Raw genomic sequence first — 20369 nt, forward strand, 5'->3', positions numbered from 1 at the left:
GAAATGAAGGTTTGGTTATTGAGATTTTCTGCTTCTTTCCCCTTTCACTTTTTAGCCACTCGTGTGTCTTGAAAAAACACAAAAGAACTCTGCAAAGTCAGCTGATAATCTTGGGTTCAGATTTCTAACTTCGAACCCTCCAGACATGATTCTTTGACAATTTGACATGTTAGATGTGTTCTAGTTACACGTGTAAGAGAAGTTCGAAGGGTTCGAGAATAATTATAATGTGCGAATCCTGTGTTAGGAAGTGTGATTCTTTCTATGGGAAGGATCCTCCTTGCTAAAATGGCTTTCTCGAGTCATTCTTGCACCCTAATCCAATTTAAGTTACTGTTTTGCAGTGTGGCAATGTTCAGTCAGTACTTCGATTGGAGAAATTTTTGTTTTCTTTTTGTTGTACTTAGGCTGTAGATGGCAATGTTCTCCAGGCAGCCCTCAGTAGATAAATACTCATAGGCACATTTGGGATATGATGATGTCGATGTGAAACTATTGGTCACTTTCATCTAAGTATCCAAGGTCGATTTGATCTCACAAAGAACCATATTACTAACCCTGCTACTTCTCTATAAAGTGAAGATGTTCCGCTGCATGAATCATGGGGCCTTTCCTTGTTAGATTTTCTTCAGTTGGTTAACATCTGTTGGTACTTGGTGTCATTTAACTTATGTTGTGTTTTCCATTTTCATCCTCTTAATGTTTTTCTTTTCCTCCGAGTCAAAAGGTTCAACTTAAACAGTGGGATCCTTCCATCATGTTGTGTTAGTCCTCCGCTAATAAAAATTTTAACTGATCTTTCTTTCTTTCCTTTGGTACCACTTGATCTGCTCTTTGAATCTGAGTATGATAATATTGCATGATAATGCCTTGACTTAATTGCAAAATGATGGAAGCAACTAATGTCCTCCTTCTGATTTCTCCTTCAGCTTTCAATAAGAATGCTCATTCCTCAATCGAGTAGGTCTCTGAATCTGGTGCTTTTGTTAAAACCCCTTCTGGATTCTGTAATTTAATTTCCAGGGATCCAAATTCTCCTTTCCCTGCCGAATGTGGAAGATACCATCTTTATTTGTCATTTGCTTGTTCCTGGTGCCTTGCATACTTGAAGATTAAAGGACTTGACAAGATCATTGGGCATATGGTAACGGGCATAGTAAAAGTGTTTTTATTTGATCTGTTTTAGTTAATTTATTTCATGTCAGGTAGTCAAATCGAAGTGGGGGAGAACAAAAGACGGAGACACAATTATCAGGTGGGTCTTCCCTGCTTCCAATGCTGAAGAACCTGGAGAAGAGCCTGACCCTATAAATGGAGCAGGAGGTGTGAGAGGACTTTACGAGTCTAATCTACTCTGGAAAATATTCAGTTCCTGTATGTGACATTTCTGTGAAGTGTTGTTCTATTTCTGTTAGTGCCATATGTGTTTTAAGATTGCAAGTTGCCAAAGCTCACAACAGATGTATTGCGCATTATGATAGGTTCTATGGGATAAGAAGCTGAAGACAATCGTGAACAATGAGAGCTCAGAGATCATTCGCATGCTTAATTCTGAGTTCAATGGTTTAGCTTAGATTCCCAATCTTGACCTTTATCCTCCTCACGTGCAGCCCAGATAGACAAAGTTAATGGATGGATATACAACTGCATAAACAGTGATGTTTATAAGTGTGGGTTTGCTAAGCAGCAGGCGCCTTTTGAAGAGGTACTATCTTCACTACTGTGAATGGTCACTAATATTACATGTAAAAAATAGCAACTCTTATGCTGTTAAATTGTTCTCATTACAGTGGTAGAACATCCCTCTTGTTTGACGTAGACAACATATATACTAGCAAATGACATCGTGGACGTAGACAAAATATAGACTAACAAATGACATCATGGACATACTTCCCCTCCTCTTCTGATGACATCCATAGGAATTTCTTATATGTTCTGTGACAGAGTGATAATGTGGAAATGAATGAGGTGAAAAACAACTTGCTGAAGGTAATTCTCAGACGGCTACTTGAAAATGTTATAAATGGTGGTAAACGTTGCATCAGACAATTGCTTCATCCTATGATCCCTATCTGCCCTAATTGATGAATGGAGTTGCAGATGGTCTGTTCAATTTTTCTGGGACCCAAACAAGGCTACCCCTTTTACCCCATACTTTTTACTCTAGTTATGGATATATTGAGCAAAATGCCATGCTAATCTGGGTAGGCTACAAAGATTGGTTGTTGGAATGGGTTTGTGTATCTAATTATTCCATGTTACAGTGATCTTATCAACTTTTGGTGATAACAAAATGATCCTATGTACCTGAGACATCATCAATGTGTTGTATAGATCAGTTTTTCTTGCTCAGAGGCATATTTGGGGCTTAAAGTCAACCTTGCTGAAGATGAACTTATCTCTATGAGGCACCACATGGATGATCAGATTCTTAATGCTTAATTGATGAGTACCAAGGCTGGTAAACTTAAAACAATCTCTTGCGAGAGAGGGATTCTAACACCTCTCAAGCATTGAAAAGGTCTTGGGTAGTGCGACAACTAAACCAAAAGTTCAATTAAAAATCAAGCATCCTAATCATTACAAAATTTGACCCCAAAAAAAAAAAAAAAAATCATTACAAAAGAAACATCATTCGAGAATCTGTAGAGATTTTGTGAAGATAATTTTTCTTCTTTCTTTACAAGACAGGTAAAGCTCCTCAAATAATTCATTCTGATGGAAAATTGATCCGAATTCAGGGAAATTGGATTCCTTGGGTCTTTACTGTCTCTTAACTTAATACACTTTCTTTATTGGACTTTTTGCACCTTTTCCTTGTAATCTGTTTTCTAACCAAAAGATAAAATATCTGAAGAGCGCAATCTTAAACCAAGTTCTATATATGGGCTGCACCTCCTTGGTGCATGTTAAGTTACTTTAATTGAGTTTCCTTTATTATCAGAGTTTTATTTCCTTTTTACTTACATAAGGATATTATTGTTATATACAATTTATATTCAATATAAATACAATGGGTGTAGGGTTTCTGTGATTACAAAAACTACAGCCCTCTCTTTCTTTCTTTTACGTTCTCTTTCTCCTCCTTCTCTCTTCCTTCTTTCTCTCTTTCTACTTGCTGCGGGTTCTCTAATCAGTTTTGTGACATGGTATCAGAGCAGGTCTAACTATCTGATTACTTAATCATATTGCTGGTTTGAGAGTCCCCTAGTAACTCTATTTCTTCTCTGGTGCGTAGCCACCTAAAGCTGCAATTTTTATCTATTTTCTCTTCAAGTCTCGATACATATGAGATCAAAAGATATCGGATTCATCAGGTTCGGTTTATGAACATGGATTACAACACTTGCTGATCAGCGGATTCAAGAATCAGAGTATTCTATTGATTTCCAGATATGGTTGACTAGTCTTGCTGGTTTTCCGTCAAACATATAATTATTTGAATCGAGATTTCTGGTCAGATATTTTCTTCTATACAACAGTCTCTATTTATGAGTTTTCAGCATCCCTTTAGTTAATTGATGGAGCCAATTACATCTGATTATACATTAGCGTTGCTGCTTTGTTACTTGCACTAAAGTTTCAGTCTCCTTGATTAGTGGTAGATATACTTATATTGAGATTATCATCATGAGTGATACTAAGGCTTCTACAGATAGTGTCAACGTTCAAATTACCACTATTAAATTAAATGGATCCTCCAATTACTTGTTATGGGCCCAAGCCATGAAGGTCTATATTAATGCCAAAGGAAACTTCATTATCTTACCACAGACCCTCCTGATGAAAATTCTAGAGACTATAATGGTTGGATGAGAGAGAATGATACACTTCTGGTGTGGTTATGGAATAGCATGGAACCATCCATCGCTGCTAATGTCATGTTCCACACAAACCGCTAAAGGAGTGTGGGATGATCTTATGGAGAGTTACTCACAAGACAAAAATATGTCTAGAGTTTATGAACTATAAGAGAAGATTTTAATTTTAAACAGGAGACAAGTCTCTTGGAGAATATTATAGTGCTTTGAAAGGTATGTGGGAAGAACTCAATCTTTATTAGCCCATCACTACTGATCTTGAGAGACTAAAGACACAACGATCTGAATTTCAAGTGGCCAAATTTTTATCTGGCTTGAATGCTGACTTACAGCCTGTGAAGAGTCAGCTTCTTGCTGGAGAGAGAGTTCCTTCTATGAATGAAGCATTTTGGTGAATTCAGCGCATTGTCCCTCCGTCTTCTACTTCATCTAAAGACAATTCAGCATATGTGGCTGGTAGTGGTGGTCGTGGTCGTGGTGGATTTTCCAATAGAGGTCGTGGTTTCGGGGGAAATCGTAGTCGTGGTGGTGGACGTAATGGACAAAGTTCTGATCGAGACAGCCGTCAGTGTATACATTGTGGCAAATTTGGTCATATTGTTGACACTTGTTGGGCCAAGCATGGCAAGCCTGAGTGGGCTCAACGATCGCTATTGCAAATACTGCTATGTCTGAAGGGGAGTGCTCGAAATGTGTCTTACAAAAATGGCGACATGAACCCATCTCTCCCACCCGGGGTAGTTCTTCCGAGTCTACGGCTCGAGATGATATGGTTGCACAACTCATGAAACGTGTCCAACAACTAGAGGCTTCCAATTTCTCATCCACCGCTACTCTTGCACGTACGGTAACATGGCCTCTTTCTCTACTTTGTCTCCTAACGCCTCTTGGGTCATTGACTCGGGGCTTCTAGTCATATGACGGGTAAGCAAGAACTATTTTCTTCCCACACTAATTCTAGTCCTTCATCCGAAGTTATTTTAGCTAATGGTTCATCGACTCAAGTGGTTGGATCGTGGACTGCTCCACTTACATCTTCCTTATCTTTGTCCTCTTGTTTTACATGTTCCCCAACTTCCTTTAAATTTGTTATCTGTTAGTCGCTAACTAAAGCTCTTAGTTGTTCAGTTACATTTTATCCATCTCATTGCATTTTTCAGGACCTTCGGACAAAGAAGATGATTGGTGGAGGGCATGAATGTGATGGACTCTACTATCTCAATGGTGTCTCCACTGCTGACGCCAATGGTCTAGCTGCTAGTTCTATTACCCCCTATTATGGCATTCTCGTTTAGGCATTTATCTTTATTTAAGTTACAACAAATAATTCCCGAGTGTAAATCAATTTCTACTCTTGAGTGTGAGGCTTGTGAACTTGGGAAACATCATCGTAGTTCCTTTCCTAATCGTAATGATTCTCGTGCATCTACTTTACTTGAACTTGTTCATTCGGACATCTAGGGACCTTCCCGTATTGCTAGTAGAAATGGTTTTAAGTACTTTGTTACTTTTGTGGATGATTATTCTCGTTTAACATGGCTCTATATGCTTCATGACCGCTCTGAATTTTTACATGTTTTTCAATTATTTCATCATGAGGTTACTAATCAGTTTAATACATCCCTGAAAATTTTGCGAACAGATAATGCTCTAGAATATACACAGAAATCAATTTCTTTGTTTGGTTCTAATCTTGGCATTATACATCAAACAAGTTGTACTTATACCCCTCAGCAGAATGGTGTGGCCGAGAAAAATACCGTCACCTTCTAGAAGTTGCTCGTTCACTCTTATTTCATATGAATGTGCCAAAATCATTTTGGAGTGATGCTGTCCTTACCGCATGTTACCTCATAAATCGTATGCCTTCCACTGTCCTCAATCATCACCCAATCGTGTTGCATTTCCCGACAAGCCGTTATTCTCTCTTACCCCGCGTCTTTGGGTGTGTCTTTTTGTTCATAACCTACGTTCTGGTTCGATAAACTATCTTCTCGTGCTACTAAATGTATTTTTCTCGGGTATTCACGTACACGTAAGGGATATCGGTGTTATGATCCTACAACTTATACTCAATATGTTAGTGCTGATGTTACTTTTTTCGAGGGCACACCATACTATTCTACTGAGGGTAAAGAGTTTTCAACTGACATTGTAGCTGATCCTCCTATCCCACAACAAATCCCCTTAGATTCTCGTTAGTCCGTCTCTAGTATCTCCTCCCTTCCAAGTGTATCAGGCGAAAGCGCTACGGCACCACCGCCTCCAGCTCTTCAATGCCCTCCAATCAATCTTCCTCCTTGTCTCCCGGTCCAGACGATCTTCCTATTGCCCTTCGCAAAGGTACTCGGTCTTGCACACAAAAATCCTCTTTGGCTTACCCTATTGAGCGTTATGTGTCTCTCTCACATCTTCCTTGTCCATTACATGACTTTGCTCTATCATTACAAACTCACACAATTCCTACTTCTACCACTGAGGCTTTGTCTCGCCTTGAGTGGAAGAAATCTATGGATGTGGAAATGGAAGCTCTAGTCTCTCGCCAAACGTGGTCATTGGTTGATCTTCCCTTGGGAAAGATGTGGTGAAGTGTCGTTGGGTGTACACTATCAAGTACAATCCGGATGGCTCAATCGAGCGTCTTAAAGCTCGACTCGTTGCTAAAGGTTTTACTCAAATTTATGGAGTGAATTATTTTGAGACTTTTCCCCGTGGCACGTCTCAACTCTGTTCGTGTTGTTATTTCTCTTGCTGTGAATTTCAATTGGCCATTATATCAATTAGATGTCAAAAATGCTTTTCTTTATGGTGATTTGTCTGAAGAAGTATATATGGAGCAACCTCCCTGGTATGTTGCTCGGGGGAGAATCGTAGTAAACTATGTCGGCTACATAAGGCAATTTATGGGTTGAAACAGTCTCAAGAGCATGGTTTGAAAAATTTAGTTCGGTGATTTCCAGATGTGGTTTCCACCAATGTTATTCGATCATTCTATTTTTGTTCGCAAGAAGGAATCGGGGTAGTCATTCTTGTGGTATATGTGGATGATATAATTGTCTTTGGTAGTGATGTGGACTGGCATTTTTGAGATTAAGTCCTTTCTTCAGCAGCAATTTCAGATTAAGGACTTGGGAACTCTTAGATATTTTCTGGGAATTGAAGTTTTACGAAGTAAAAGGTATTAATTTGTCTTAGCGAAAGTATGTTCTTGATCTTTTGTCTGAGACAGGTACACTAGCTTCCAAGCCAGTTGATACTCCTATGGATCCAAATCAAAAGTTTGGAGTTGATGATGGAAAAGAAATTGAAGACAAGCATCAATATCGGCGTCTAGTTGGGAAACTAATTTATCTTACTGTTACACGTCCCGATATTTCTTTTGCTGTTGGCGTGGTGAGTCAGTTTATGGAGTCACCTAAGAAAGTTCATTGGGATGCTGTATGTCGCATTCTTCGATATCTTAAAAGCTCTCCTAGTAAGGGACTCATTTATAAATCTAATGGTTCTTCTACTTTGGTTGGTTATTCTGATGCTGATTGGGCTAGGTCAACATATGATTGACGGTCTACAATTGGGTATTGCACTTTTATTGGTGGTAATTTGGTTACTTGGAGAAGTAAGAAACAAACTACCATTGCCAGGTCTAGTGCAGAGGCTGAATATCATGCTATGGCACATACTGTGGCTGAATTGTTGTGGTTGAAATCTCTTCTCCAGAGCTTGGATTTTCTATTAATCAACCTATTGACATGATGTGTGATAATCAAGCAGCCATTTATATTGCTGGGAATCCTGTTTTTCAAGAGCGAACTAAGCATATAGAAGTTGACTGTCACTTTGTTCGTGATGCTGTGAAGCAGAAGTTGGTTGCTACTCCTTACGTTGCCTCTAGAGATCAATTTGCTGATATGTTTACCAAAGCATTATTTCGTCCTGCTTTTGTTGCTGGTTGTTCCAAGCTAGGCATGGGTGACCTATATGCTCCAGCTTGAGGGGAGTGTTAAGTTACTTTAATTGAGTTTCCTTTATTATCAGAGTTTTATTTCCTTTTTACTTACGTAAGGATATTATTGTTATATACAATTTATATTCAATATAAATACAATGGGTGTAGGGTTTCTGTGATTACAAAAACTACAGCCCTCTCTTTCTTTCTTTTACGTTCTCTTTCTCCTCCTTCTCTCTTCCTTCTTTCTCTCTTTCTACTTGCTGCGGGTTCTCTAATCAGTTTTGTGACAGTGCACTCCTGTGAAGGTTTACTTTTTTATGAAAAAAGAACAAAGAAGAAGGAAGAAACGTTCTAGTTGATTCCATTCCATTCTTGCAGGCTGGGAGAAGTCATACAAAGCTCTGGACAAATGTAAACAAATATTTTGCAAGCAACCCTTTATTTGTGGCAATATACTAACCGAGACAGATATCCGGTTGTTCGTCACACTCATAAGATTTGATGAGGTATGATTGATTCTCCAATGCACTCTTTTTTTCGATTTACTAGCACATACAATACTGTACTTCATCATTGAACAATAAATATCAGAACTTTCAGGGTGCACCTATGAATCGTTTGGTTTGGATTGGGAAATATATAGATTTTCTACTGACAAAAATAACCCTTTCTATTGAAGATATTATTGAAACATGAGATGAAATTAAAGTAAGAATTGACTTGCATCTAAGATTTAGTCATGCTAGAAAGTCGGAGGAAATCTTTCCATATCAAGCAGAACAGCTCCTCACCTCGGAATTTTGCTGTTTCTGTTGATCAAGTTGACATGAGGCTATGGAGTATGTGGTTTCACATTCAATGAACTAGTATTGAATAAAAGTAAGTACATATGCAGAAGTCACTGGTTGTGTTAGACGCTTAGAGAAAACCTTTCTATTTTGAGCAGAACAGTTTCCTTACCTGGGAATTTGTTGCTATTTGTCTGTTGGTCAAGTTGACATGAGGCTTTGGACTATGTGGTTTTACAGTCAATGAACTAGTATTGAATAAAAGTAAGTATATGTGCTGAAGTCACTGTGACAAAGTTTAGGTGGTGTAGCCGTGTCTCTTGGGGTCTCTGATTCTTGATATATGTGAGAGCTATCAGCATGCTCTCTGCGATAATTCTATCATCTATAAGGCAGGCTTGATTTGATCTCTTTTTGCTGTTGAAGTGTGCTTGTGTTGGTCTTTCACACCGCAGAGACAAACGCCTTTTCCTTTCTTGTAGCTGGAAATTGGGCCACTCTAGAGAGAGAGAGAGAGAGAGAGAGAGAGAGAGAGAGAGAGAGAGAGAGGTAGGAAATGGGGGATCGTCTATTAGGGATGAGTATATCGGTCTATCTGAGTAGGGAAAAAAAGAGATGGATATACAACGGCATACACAATGGTGTTTATAAGTGTGGGTTTGCTAAGCAGCAGGTGCCTTACAAAGAGGTCCTATCTTCACAACTGTTAATTGTCACTAGTGTTATATGTAAAAGATTGCAACATGTGTGCTTTTTAATTATTCTCGTTACAGTGGTAGAACATCCCTCTTGTTTGAGGTTGACAACATATAGACTAGCAAATGACAAGGTGGGACATACTTCCCCTACTCTTCTAATGACATCCATAGGAACGTCAAATATGTTCTATGAAAGAGTGATAATGTGTAAATGAATGAGGTGAAAACAACTTGCTGAAGGTAATTCTCAGACGGCTACTTGAAAAATGTTATAAATGGTAGTAAACGTTGCATTTGGACAATGGTTTCAACCTCTCTGCCCTAATTGATGAATGGAGTCACAGATGATCTGTTCAATTTTTCTGGGAACCAAACAAGGCTACCCCTTTTACCCCATACTTTTTACTTTAGTTATGGATGTATCAAGCAAAATGCCATGCTAATCCAGACAGGCTGCAAAGATTGGCTTTCAGAACAGGTTTGTGTTTCTAAATAATCCATGTTACAATGATTTTATCAACTTTTGCTGATAACAAAATGATCCTATGCAACTGAGACATCATCGATGCGATGTATAGATCAGTTTTTCTTGCTTAGAGGCATATTTGGGGCTTAAAGTCAACCTTGCTGAAGATGAACTTATCTCTCTGTGGGACCGCATGGATGATCAGATTCTGTTACATGATAAGGAAATATTATAACCACAAAACTCCCTTTGGGTTCACTTTTACGGTATTTCCATGATTTCATTTGTGGTACTTTCTTGTTGTATTGCCTAGTTATGGCATATCTCATATGAAGAGACTTCCTGATTGGGATAGCAGGTTCACCACCCTCAGACCTTTGATTAAGTGGTTGTACAGAGTAGTTGTGATTCAAATCGAACATTTTGTGACAAGTATGATATCCTTATTGTAATGCCCAGATAGCGGCTGGTCACCCCTCCCTTGTCTTTTTCACTCTACTATTATGACTACAAAAGCACTCACAAGCTAATCAGTAGCAAATCATGTTCATTTAGTCCGTGGCTAATAAAATTACACATTTATTCATTCTCACTGTACTTTAAGAGGAGAAAGTGGGGAACAAAAAAACGAACACCTGCTATTTCAACACAAAAGAATAACTTTCTACATTCATGTGTTGACATTAACGAATTCTTGGAAAACAAGATCTGATGTTGATTCCTTGGTTTCAGGATTCCAAACTTCGAGATTCTTCAAGCTTGATGGATCAGGAAACTTTTGCAGATTTGAACAGTTGACAATGTGAAGTATCTCCAACGATTCTGGACCACCTAGAATCTCAAACAGCTTAGGACAATCATTTAAATGAATTTTCTTGAGCTTTTTCAAGTTAGTCAGATCAGGCAACTTCACCAATGATGGAAGTGCCACAAGCTCTAATGTTCTTAGGTTCTCCAAACCTTCGAGGCCTCGAATCTCTGTTAGCTCATCACAACCAACAATGACCAAATCTAATAATGCTTTTAAATTTGAAAGATCATTGGCTGTTTTCATTCTCCGACAAGACTTGATACTTAAGTATGACAAATTTGTCGGAAGCCTAGGTAGGCATTGCAAATGACAACATTCGAGCTTGAGTTTCTTCAGTTGAGAAAGGAGAATGAGATCAGAGGATAGGGTGGCGATATAAGGAGAAGACAACTTCAAGAACTCGAGCATCTGTAATGTTCCAATCCACTGTGCACTTGGAGTTGCTTCAAGTTTAGAAGGACCCTTGTGATTAAGCAACAAAGTCAACCTCAAATTTCTCAAATTTATTAGGTTTGAGAAGTTTGGCAAAGTCTCCATCGAGGTTGTTTTACAACATAGATTGACTAGACTTTCTGGAAGTCGAGGCACCATCGAAATTCTGGGGCTACCCAATATCAATTTTTTTAGAAGTCGTAGATCCCCAATATTATCGGGAATTTCTTTAAAAGTACCCCATGCCTCTAGCTCTTCAAGCTTCTCCAACATTCCAATGGTGCTAGATAGTTTTCTCAAGGGGCATCTCATCTTTAGAACTTTCAAATTTTTCATGTTCCCAGTTACATTAGGTAACTCCCGCATATTTGTACTTGATAGATTCAAGTGAATCAGAGAGTTGAAAATTTCAATCGACTTAGGTAGTTGAGTCAAGTGGCTATCCACTAATGAGAGGGTCGTTGCTGCAGCTACGCAACCAACAAAACTGAACTTGTTCAGTAATGTACACTTGTCCAAGCTAAGAATTTCTAGTTTTTTCATCCTTCTCCATTCAGGGATCTCTTCTATAGCTGTAGAGTCAAGAAGAAGTTCCCTCAAAGATTCTAGTGCCCCCATCTCGTTTGGTAGCTCTCGAAGATTATTACAATCCTTCAAGTTTAAGAAGACTAACTTCTTAAGCTGACTAATCGATGTATGAATTTGAACTAAATTCTCACAACTTTCGAGGATTAGTCGCTCTAAATTCACATGAAAAGACAAGTTTGGGGTTTTACGGTACTTCATGCATCCAGTCAGATTTAGGACCTTCAAATTCTTAGCCAACTGAAAAGAAGATAGCATGTTGGTCTTCAAAATAAATTAAGATTATACATGAAAAAGAATTCACGCTGATTTTATCTAAAAATACCTTGATGTGGCTCCATCCATCCCATTTTTCGGTGACTCTACTCATTGACAAATCAAGGATTAGTAGCCTCCTCATGGAGAAATTGGTCAGCTTAAAAGCCAGAGGTAAGTATCTCCATGAAAGCCATCTCAACTCCGGAAGGATAAGCCTGCTAAATGTGGTTTGAACAAAATTTGAGCACTGGTAACTTAGAAAACCACTCACTTGAGTAAGGACAGACTTTGTGATATCATCAAAGTCTTTGCTATCCACTTGAAGGAATCTTAGATTTGAAAGACTTGCTAGGCATTCTTTAATCAAGGAGTATTGAGATATTTCATCAAGCTTGAGACATATTGCTTCGATACTTTCAATTCCATGAACTCCTCCCATCTGCCAAAATAGAAATAGAAAATGAAAGTTAGAATACAATTTACCGTGTTGATCTTCTTCAAGGGGAAAGCAATTATGTCTTTTCTTCTGTTGTTGAAAACAACTGATAAACCATGCACAAGAAATAAATCAACTATGATATAAGCAAAATCAAACTGAATGTCCTATGACCAATCTCATTAAAAAGGAATGAAGCTATATGATTTTACCTGCAATTTCTCCAGAATTTCCAATGCTTGTGCATGAGTCCACACCCATCGTTGCTTCTCTGGTTGCCAACCACTTCCTTGTTGTATAAGATTTCTTCCAATATCTCTTAACCAATCATGCATCCACAGTCGATTATCTTCTCTAATCTTTATCAAAGATCTTTGCTGAGGGTGTTAAGAGATTGTTGAGGAAGAAACTTACGGTTTTCCCACATGTAAATCACAATTCTTTATCAATCCCAATGAAAAAATAAGCAACGTCAAAAAATATCTTTCTTTGGTCTTCATTTAAAGCCTTAATGCTGATCATCAACTTCTTTTGAACATTATGATGAGGAAATTCTTCCAACTCCTTTAATGTGGCATCCTACCCTCTATACTTTTTCCGGATAAAAGAGAACCTATAACCTCAAGAGCTAAAGGAAGACCACTACAAATATTTACAGCTCTTTTCGAGTGAAAGATGTATTGTTCTATGAGATAATCTCTTCTAAAGGCATGCTTACTAAAAAGTTGAAGAGAGTGATCAAAATCCATGCCAGTAAGTTCGTAAGTCCAATCAACAAGTGTAGGCACATTGAGAATTCCTCGATCTCTAGTCGTAATGATAATCTTGCTCCCCTTGCCAAACCACTCACGCTTTTGCACGAGCGCATCGAGTTGACTTGCTTCGTCAACATCATCAAGCAGAAGAAGCACTATTTTAGAGCATAACCTTTCCTTAATCACCTTTTTTCCTTCCATGATATTGTTGATATCGGGCCATCTTTTCTTCAGGATGTTCGATATGAGTTGATTTTGCAAGCGTGTAATCTCTGTTTCTCGAATGTTAGAAAGGAAGCAACAATTAGAAAAATCATCAGAAACTTGATTATACACTATTTGGGCAAGAGTCGTCTTTCCCATGCCACCAATACCGTGGATTCCGACGATCTTTGTTTCATGATTGTGTGTACATATCATCCTCATGATTTCATCCACATGATTGTTTACTTCGACTAAGCAATCAGATACTTCTAAGTAGGCAGTTTTCAACTCAATCAAAACATTATTGACAACTTCTTTCACAAATTCACCTTTACCTCTGAAAATATTGGAGGAAAAAGCATCAAGACATTAAGTTTAGCTGAAAAAATAATGCATCTAGAACAAGTAGACCGTCCATGATATAATCAAATACCTGTTTGGCATGCTTTGGAAGTCCCATCCCTTTAGTGCTCCAACCTCATTGAGAGCAGCCTTCCAATTGTCGATAGTCTCATCATCGAACCGCTTCTTGTTTGTATGAGAAACAATGGCATTGCTGTAGTGATCAGTCTGGTATTTTACCTCGGATGGTGCGACATTGTAGAAAATGGGCATGATCTTATGTCTCCTTGTGTTCTTGCTCTCCACCATCTTGACCAACTCCCTAAGGCACCATGTACTGTCTGCATATCCTTTGGAAAAGATTGGTATCGAGATCTTTGACTGTTCAATCGCTTGGAGAAGCTGGCCGCTGATCTCTTCACCAATGCGGAGCTCTTCATCATCTATATATGCCCGAATTCCAGCATCAATCATGCTGGTGTGAAGGTAATCAGTAATATCATTACGGGTATCTGGTCCTCTGAAACTCAAAAATACTTCGTAATCATATCCTAATAATTTCTCTAGTTCCTGATTATTAGAAGAGGCGTTCAACATGTTTATTTGGTCTCTGTACACGATCTCCTTATAAGGCTGCATTTAGTACAAAAGACAGAAAACTAGTACCAATTACTGTCAATGCAAAGTTCAACCACAAAGGTTGGTGCAATTTGTCTGTGCAACAAGAATTTGAAATGCTACCCGAAAAAATGATGACCACATGCAGGATGATGAGGCTAATTTCTATTCGAAGCAAAAGTAGAGATAAGTTCAAAGTTACTATAACATGGTACGGTGTGGCTGATTTCTATCAGATTCAAATGTAGAGATTTACTCTTAAGTAATTATAATGAAACCCCATCAACAAATGCACATGCTTTTTCATGGCAAAGTTTAAGACACTATAGCAACGAAAGTTTGATTCGTCTAAAACCAGTAGGAAGGAAATTGAGAAGAATGCTCAATTACAGGTTATGGTTCACAAGTCACTTTTCTTGTGTTGTTGCGCAGGCAGATCTGTGTGGAAATTTTCTAGGGAGATAATGAGTGTCAATCTTAACTATGTAGAGTTTTCCATTTGCGGTTAACATTTGTCTTATATTCCCTATTAGTTTGTTATGCCATGAAAGATTGTCTTTATACAAAATTACTTTTTGGCGGCTATCTTAGCTTTCTCTCTTTAGGCTCATTTATGTATGATCGACAAATTCCAGAAATTTACCACTGAATATAACGTGGAAGTTTCGCAATCAAGGGTGTTCAATACAATGACTTGTAGCCATTTTTAGTGGAGTGAAATCTACTGATAGATTAGACCCCCCAAAAAAGTAAAAAACTACCGATGGCCGCTAAAAGGTGGCCGGTGTGTTAGTACTAAGATGGAAAATTGCTTATATTTCGGTTAAAGCTATTAATAATGCATTGACGATTGAAATCAAGTATCACTTAATTACTAACGATAGAGAAGTAAACCAATCATTTGTGAATCCCTGACTATTATATCCCCTTCTGAAGAAGAGATGTCGTTGTGCGAATTCCTCTCGAGCAATGCTAGACTCTGATAGACTTGATAACGCAACTACATACAGAGTCAACAGCTTTGACGTAGCTCAAATTAGCTCATGAAATATTAAAGAAGATTTGAAAGTGTAGTTGAAACTGCGAAAATTTGAAGGAATCAAAGCATGTGAAAGTGCACAAATAGACGGGATAAATCAGATCCATTATTTTCTCGTTTTCTTTTCCCTGGTGACTCGCAAAAGCTCTCCTTTTCACTCCAAAGCAACCGATTCCAAACATAGGGAGACACAGTCAAAGTTATCAAGTAGTTGCGGATGAATATGTGATGAATATAAAAGCCATAGCTGGCGTACAGAAGAATGTGTGCGTCAAAATCAAATGTTATTCTGGCCTCTTCTATTTTTATCTCTCGTGTGCTTAAGTTTTAGGGCCGTGTACTTCTGTTGTGATAATTCTTTTTTCTTGAATTGCTTATGTACCCCCAACTATAAACAAGAATTGAGCAGAATGAAATCAATTAATCCCACCCAACGTAAATCAAGATTTAAGGCGTTAAACTACTTTACAGGTAGCGAGAATCAATCACTGATTACAATAAAGATCTGATCTTAAACTTGATAAAACAATAAACCGATGCAAGCATGGCGAATAACTGGAGCGAAATTACCAGAAGTAGTGGTGATATTGAAGGACAGAATTCGACAGTGGCGAGCCTGAATAAGATGAAGGCAACAACTAAGAAACAATGACGAAATGGATCTTGAGTGAAGAAAATGATTCCTGAGTGCTGCCTACACTTATAGTCGTGGCACATCAAATGGAGAAAAAGAAGAGAGGAACATCCCTTTCTTATGTGGACCCGACGAGGAAATGTGGGAAATGATTCCCCTTACTTGGTTTCACACGAGAAAGCAGTTCCTTCGCCTTTCTTTCTTTCTTTTGTAAATTTCTTATCTCACCACTAACTATTGTCTCAATAGGCTTTCTCGTGAGGCATACGCAGCGCGTTGTCGATTATGGTCCATGCCCCCACGTTCACGCTCACTTAACCGAAAGAGTCAAAGACCCTACCAACACGGCTAGGAAAAAGAGGTGAAACGGACACGAAGACGACACGCTTAGATAAAATTACAGGAAAAGAAAAGAAAAAAGAAAATGGGCAGACCATCAGCAAAAATGAAAAACAAAATTAAGGGGGACCCAATAGTTGATTTTTCCTCTGCTCTTCAGTGCATATCTTCGTGGTTGCCTTGTCACCATTCATACTTCAAATTGAATTGGTGATTATTCCAGGATTATATCCACGTAGAGCGGCTTTATTCAGATGGTGTGAAAGGATATGTAAGGGGATATAGGAATCCACACGACACGAAATAAAACGGAGAAAGCCAATCATTATTGGATGTTGCATCCAAAGACTGAAACTCAGGGGAGTGCGAAACATGAATAAGGGTACGTTTGGTAACATTTCTGTTAAAAAATTGTTCAAGTTTATTTTTGTTCAGGGAAACAATTTTTGAACAGAAGAACGTGTTTGGTAAACTTGTTCCTGGAATAAAAAAAGAACAGAAACACGTTTGGTAAATTTGTGTTCTTTTTTTGTTTTTTTTTTTTAATATTTTTATTCTATTTTTCTTCTTTTTTCTTCCTTTTGGCCGGTCACGGCCTCGGCCATGGCCGGCGACCGGTCGACGAGGGCCGGCGGCCTGGCCTAGCCACGCTAGGGACTTTTATCATTTGCCTTGTCGCAGCTTTCTCGAGCCCTATTTCTCGTTCTTCTTGTCCTCATTCGTTAGAGTGTCTCTCGCTAGAACACCACCAAAATGCCCCCAGGGAGATAAAGCATTTGGTTCTCTTCTTGAATGTCCCGTGATTCAAATATATATATATATATATATATTGAAGGCTTTTTAAGCGCTTTTCAAACACTAATGTGCTCGAAACCAAATTTTGAAGGTTTGGAGATCCACATAGCTAATAAGTGTATGATGTATTTTTTTGGTATTCGCGAATGTTAAATAACTGAATTTTTGTCGCTTTTTCCATGGACTGTGATGATAGTGAAGATTAAGGTTATTGTATGTATTTTCTGTTCTTTCTTGTCATCTAAGGGCGTGCATGGAAACGCTCCAAAGAAACGTTTCTGGAACACTTCTGTACGGATTTTGTTCCGAACAAAAAAAACAAACGCTTAGCGTTTGGTTGCGTTTTTTTTTTTTTTTTTGTTTTTTTGTTCCTTAACAAAATTGGAGAGAAAAAAGAAACACAAAAAGTTGTTTTTGAAGAAAAGAAACACTTCTTCGAAGCCAAAAAGAACAAAAATTTCTTCTCTCTCTTCTCTTTTCTTCTTTCTTTTCTTCTTCTTTTTCTTCTTTTTCTTTGGCCGGTCGCTGGCCTCGGCCATGGCTGGCGACGCCGTCGAGGGTCGGCGACCTCGCCGGAGCGTCGTCGGCCTCGCCCGCCGGCGACGCCGAGCCTCGCCTTGGCTAGGTGAGCTCGGGCTCGCCCCGTCCGCGAGGCTGCCGGCCCCGCGGCCCGGTCGGGAGAGGCCGGTGACCGGCCGAAAAAAGAAAAATAAAAAAAAGAAAGGAAAAATGAAAATAAAATAAAAATGTTTAAAAAATTAAAAGAAACAAAAAAGAATAAAATTTACCAAACATGTTTCTATTCATTTTTATTCCCGGAACAAACGTTACCAAACGCGTTCTTTTGTTCAAAAACGTTCTCCTAACATAAACACTTTTTTTTTGTTTTGCTTAGGAAGAAAAAGGAACAGAAACATTACCATGGGGCCTAAATGTAATGGGGATTTGCTCATTTTAACAAGTGAAAAACGAAATTGATAATTAAAATGACACATTTACAATGCCATAATTTTCCCTTAATCCATTGATATTGATGATTGAGGATTAAAGCAACTAGGAACAACATAGAGAGAATTATATATATGCAAAAGCAACGTTCTGCCCCCACAATACAGGCAGATGGCCATAAAAATCTTCTCGAAGGGCAGAAACGCGCTTTCGAGAAAAGCAATCGCAGCCCCATGTCTCCCAGGTCCATGTCCAGACAATTTCTTCTCGAGAGGCAGAAAAGCAACATTCCGCCCCCACAATACAGGCAGAAGACCAGAAAAGTCTTCTCAAAAGGCAGAAACGCGCTTTCGAATAGAAGAAAAGCGCTAAAAAAAAAGAAAGAAAAAAAAAAGAAAAATCCTACAAAAAGCTGTCCTGAAGAATCCCTCCTCCTTGCAAATCTTTTCCCAGTTTCCATTAGCACTGATCCTACCTCTTGTTTCTTCCTGCTTGGCTTTCATATCCACCGCTTCCTTGAGCTTTGAGTCATGAAACTCGTGGGCATTAGTTTTGCTGAGTTTCAAGCATGCCATTTGCTTCTTTGTATTGCTCTTGCACTGAGTTTTAACCAAGTCTCCACCACCAATGAAACAGACAGATTTGTGCTTCTCCAATTCAAGGCTGGCATAATCAAAGATCCTTTCGGTGTGCTTAACTCATGGAATAATAGCATTGGGTTTTGCCAGTGGTATGGTGTTACATGCAGTCGGAGGCACTGGAGGGTCACGGTCTTGGACTTGTCATCCCAAGGACTATCTGGATCAATATCTCCTCATATCGGAAATCTCAGCTTATTAAGGGAATTGCTGCTCCAAAACAATAGTTTCAATCATGAAATCCCTCCACAACTCGGCCAATTGCACAGCATGCGTATCCTAAGATTGCACAACAATTCATTGATCGGTGAGATTCCCAAAACATATCGGGTTGCTTGGACTTGGTCATACTCTCACTTGGGAACAACCAACTAACTGGAGAAATTCCAGGAGATATTGGTTCATTGCTAAAGCTACGGCAGTTGAATTTATATGCTAATAATCTAGCCGGGAGTGTGCCTTCCTCCATTGGGAACTTATCTTCACTGGAGATCCTTTATTTAACCCAGAACAACTTGGGCGGGAGCATTCCCCAAGTTCTAGGCTGCCTACCAAACTTGCATCTCATCGGCATTGGATTTAATAGTTTGTTGGGTACAATTCCATCTTCCTTACTCAATCTCTCTTCTTTAATTCAATTTGATGTTGCACACAACCAGATACAAGGGACTCTTCCAGCAGGCATAGGCCTTAAACTCCCAGATCTTGAATTTTTTAGTGTTACTGAGAACCAACTTGAGGGACCGATTCCTCCCTTGATATCAAATTACACTAAGCTAGATGTGCTTCAAATTGGAAGTAACAAGTTTTCCGGGAAAGTACCTTCTTGGGAAAATTTGTTTAAGCTTGGTCACTTTCAAATCTTTGGTAATCAGCTTGGAAGTGGAAAACCTGAAGACTTGAACTTCCTTTGCTCATTAACTAATAGCACCAAATTAGAGTACGTTAGTATCGGCAAGAATAAGTTTGGTGGGGTGTTACCTAAATGCCTAGGTAATTTATCCACCACTCTCAAAGCATTTTATGCAACCAAGAATCAAATATCTGGTGAGCTTCCAAAAGAAATCGGGAATATTGTCAACTGGAAGTATTGTTTATGAATCTCAACCATCTTTCAGGTGTTATCCCCTCAAATATTGCAAATCTACAAAACTTAAGGATTTTGCAGGTAAGTCATAATAACCTAAGAGGGATTATCCCATCTTTTTTAGGAGATCTAACCAAGTTGATTGAGCTACATATGGGTGGGAACAACTTTCATGGGCAAATTCCTTCACATCTATCAAATTGCCAATCTCTTTATCTACTTGACCTATCTAATAACAATCTCAGTAGTGTCATACCCCAACAACTTATCGGTCTCTCATCATCAGCCATCATTATGGACTTGTCTCAAATCATCTGACTGGGGTTTTACCCATAGAAGTTGGCAACTTGAGAAATTTGAATGTGTTGGACATCTCTAACAATTTGTTGGTAGGTGAAATCCCTAGTAGTTTAGGTTATTGCATTGCATTGACATCACTAAGGATGGGGGGCAACTTCTTCCATGGGTCCATTCCGCAATCAATCATATCATTAGGAGGCATTGAAGAACTAGATCTTTCACGCAACAATTTGTCGGGACAAATTCCAGAATTCTTAGCGACATATCGTTCCCTAAAACTTCTGAATTTGTCATACAATAAGTTTGAAGGCATGCTACCACGTGAAGGAGTCTTTAAGAATGCTACTGCTACTTCTATTGTTGGGAACAATGAGCTTTGTGGTGGACTACAAGAATTTCACCTCCCTAACTGCATTTCCAAAA

At 38.7% G+C, this 20369-nt stretch overlaps 2 protein-coding genes, 1 long non-coding RNA gene and 1 pseudogene across 4 annotated transcripts; 2 read left to right on the top strand and 2 right to left on the bottom strand.

Moving 5' to 3' along the window:
- The first annotated feature begins 1141 nt into the window (after positions 1 to 1141).
- LOC120293739 lies at positions 1142 to 2005 on the top strand (annotated as a pseudogene).
- Positions 2006 to 8189: 6184 nt separating this feature from the next.
- Positions 8190 to 10139, top strand: LOC120293231. Of its 2 annotated transcripts, none has more exons than XR_005550973.1 (2): positions 8190 to 8279; positions 9671 to 10139. It is a non-coding gene; the product is annotated as an uncharacterized LOC120293231 (long non-coding RNA). The 2 variants fall into 2 exon arrangements; XR_005550972.1 differs by having other exon boundaries at positions 8197 to 8279; positions 9604 to 10139.
- Positions 10140 to 10278: 139 nt separating this feature from the next.
- Positions 10279 to 12620, bottom strand: LOC108959857 (disease resistance protein RPV1). Its single transcript, XM_039312219.1, has 3 exons — positions 12460 to 12620; positions 11879 to 12250; positions 10279 to 11793 (listed from the first exon to the last, which is right to left on the bottom strand). Exons 1-3 carry the CDS (start codon positions 12580 to 12582, stop codon positions 10396 to 10398), a joined length of 1893 nt encoding a protein of 630 aa, XP_039168153.1. The 5' UTR covers positions 12583 to 12620; the 3' UTR covers positions 10279 to 10395.
- Positions 12621 to 12813: 193 nt separating this feature from the next.
- On the bottom strand, positions 12814 to 16097 carry LOC120293740 (disease resistance protein RUN1-like). Its single transcript, XM_039313465.1, has 3 exons — positions 15776 to 16097; positions 13640 to 14181; positions 12814 to 13543 (listed from the first exon to the last, which is right to left on the bottom strand). Exons 1-3 carry the CDS (start codon positions 15920 to 15922, stop codon positions 12814 to 12816), a joined length of 1419 nt encoding a protein of 472 aa, XP_039169399.1. The 5' UTR covers positions 15923 to 16097.
- Between the last annotated feature and the right edge of the window lie 4272 nt (positions 16098 to 20369).

This window comes from Eucalyptus grandis, chromosome 5 (assembly GCF_016545825.1).
Source record: "Eucalyptus grandis isolate ANBG69807.140 chromosome 5, ASM1654582v1, whole genome shotgun sequence".
NCBI lineage: Eukaryota > Viridiplantae > Streptophyta > Magnoliopsida > Myrtales > Myrtaceae > Eucalyptus > Eucalyptus grandis.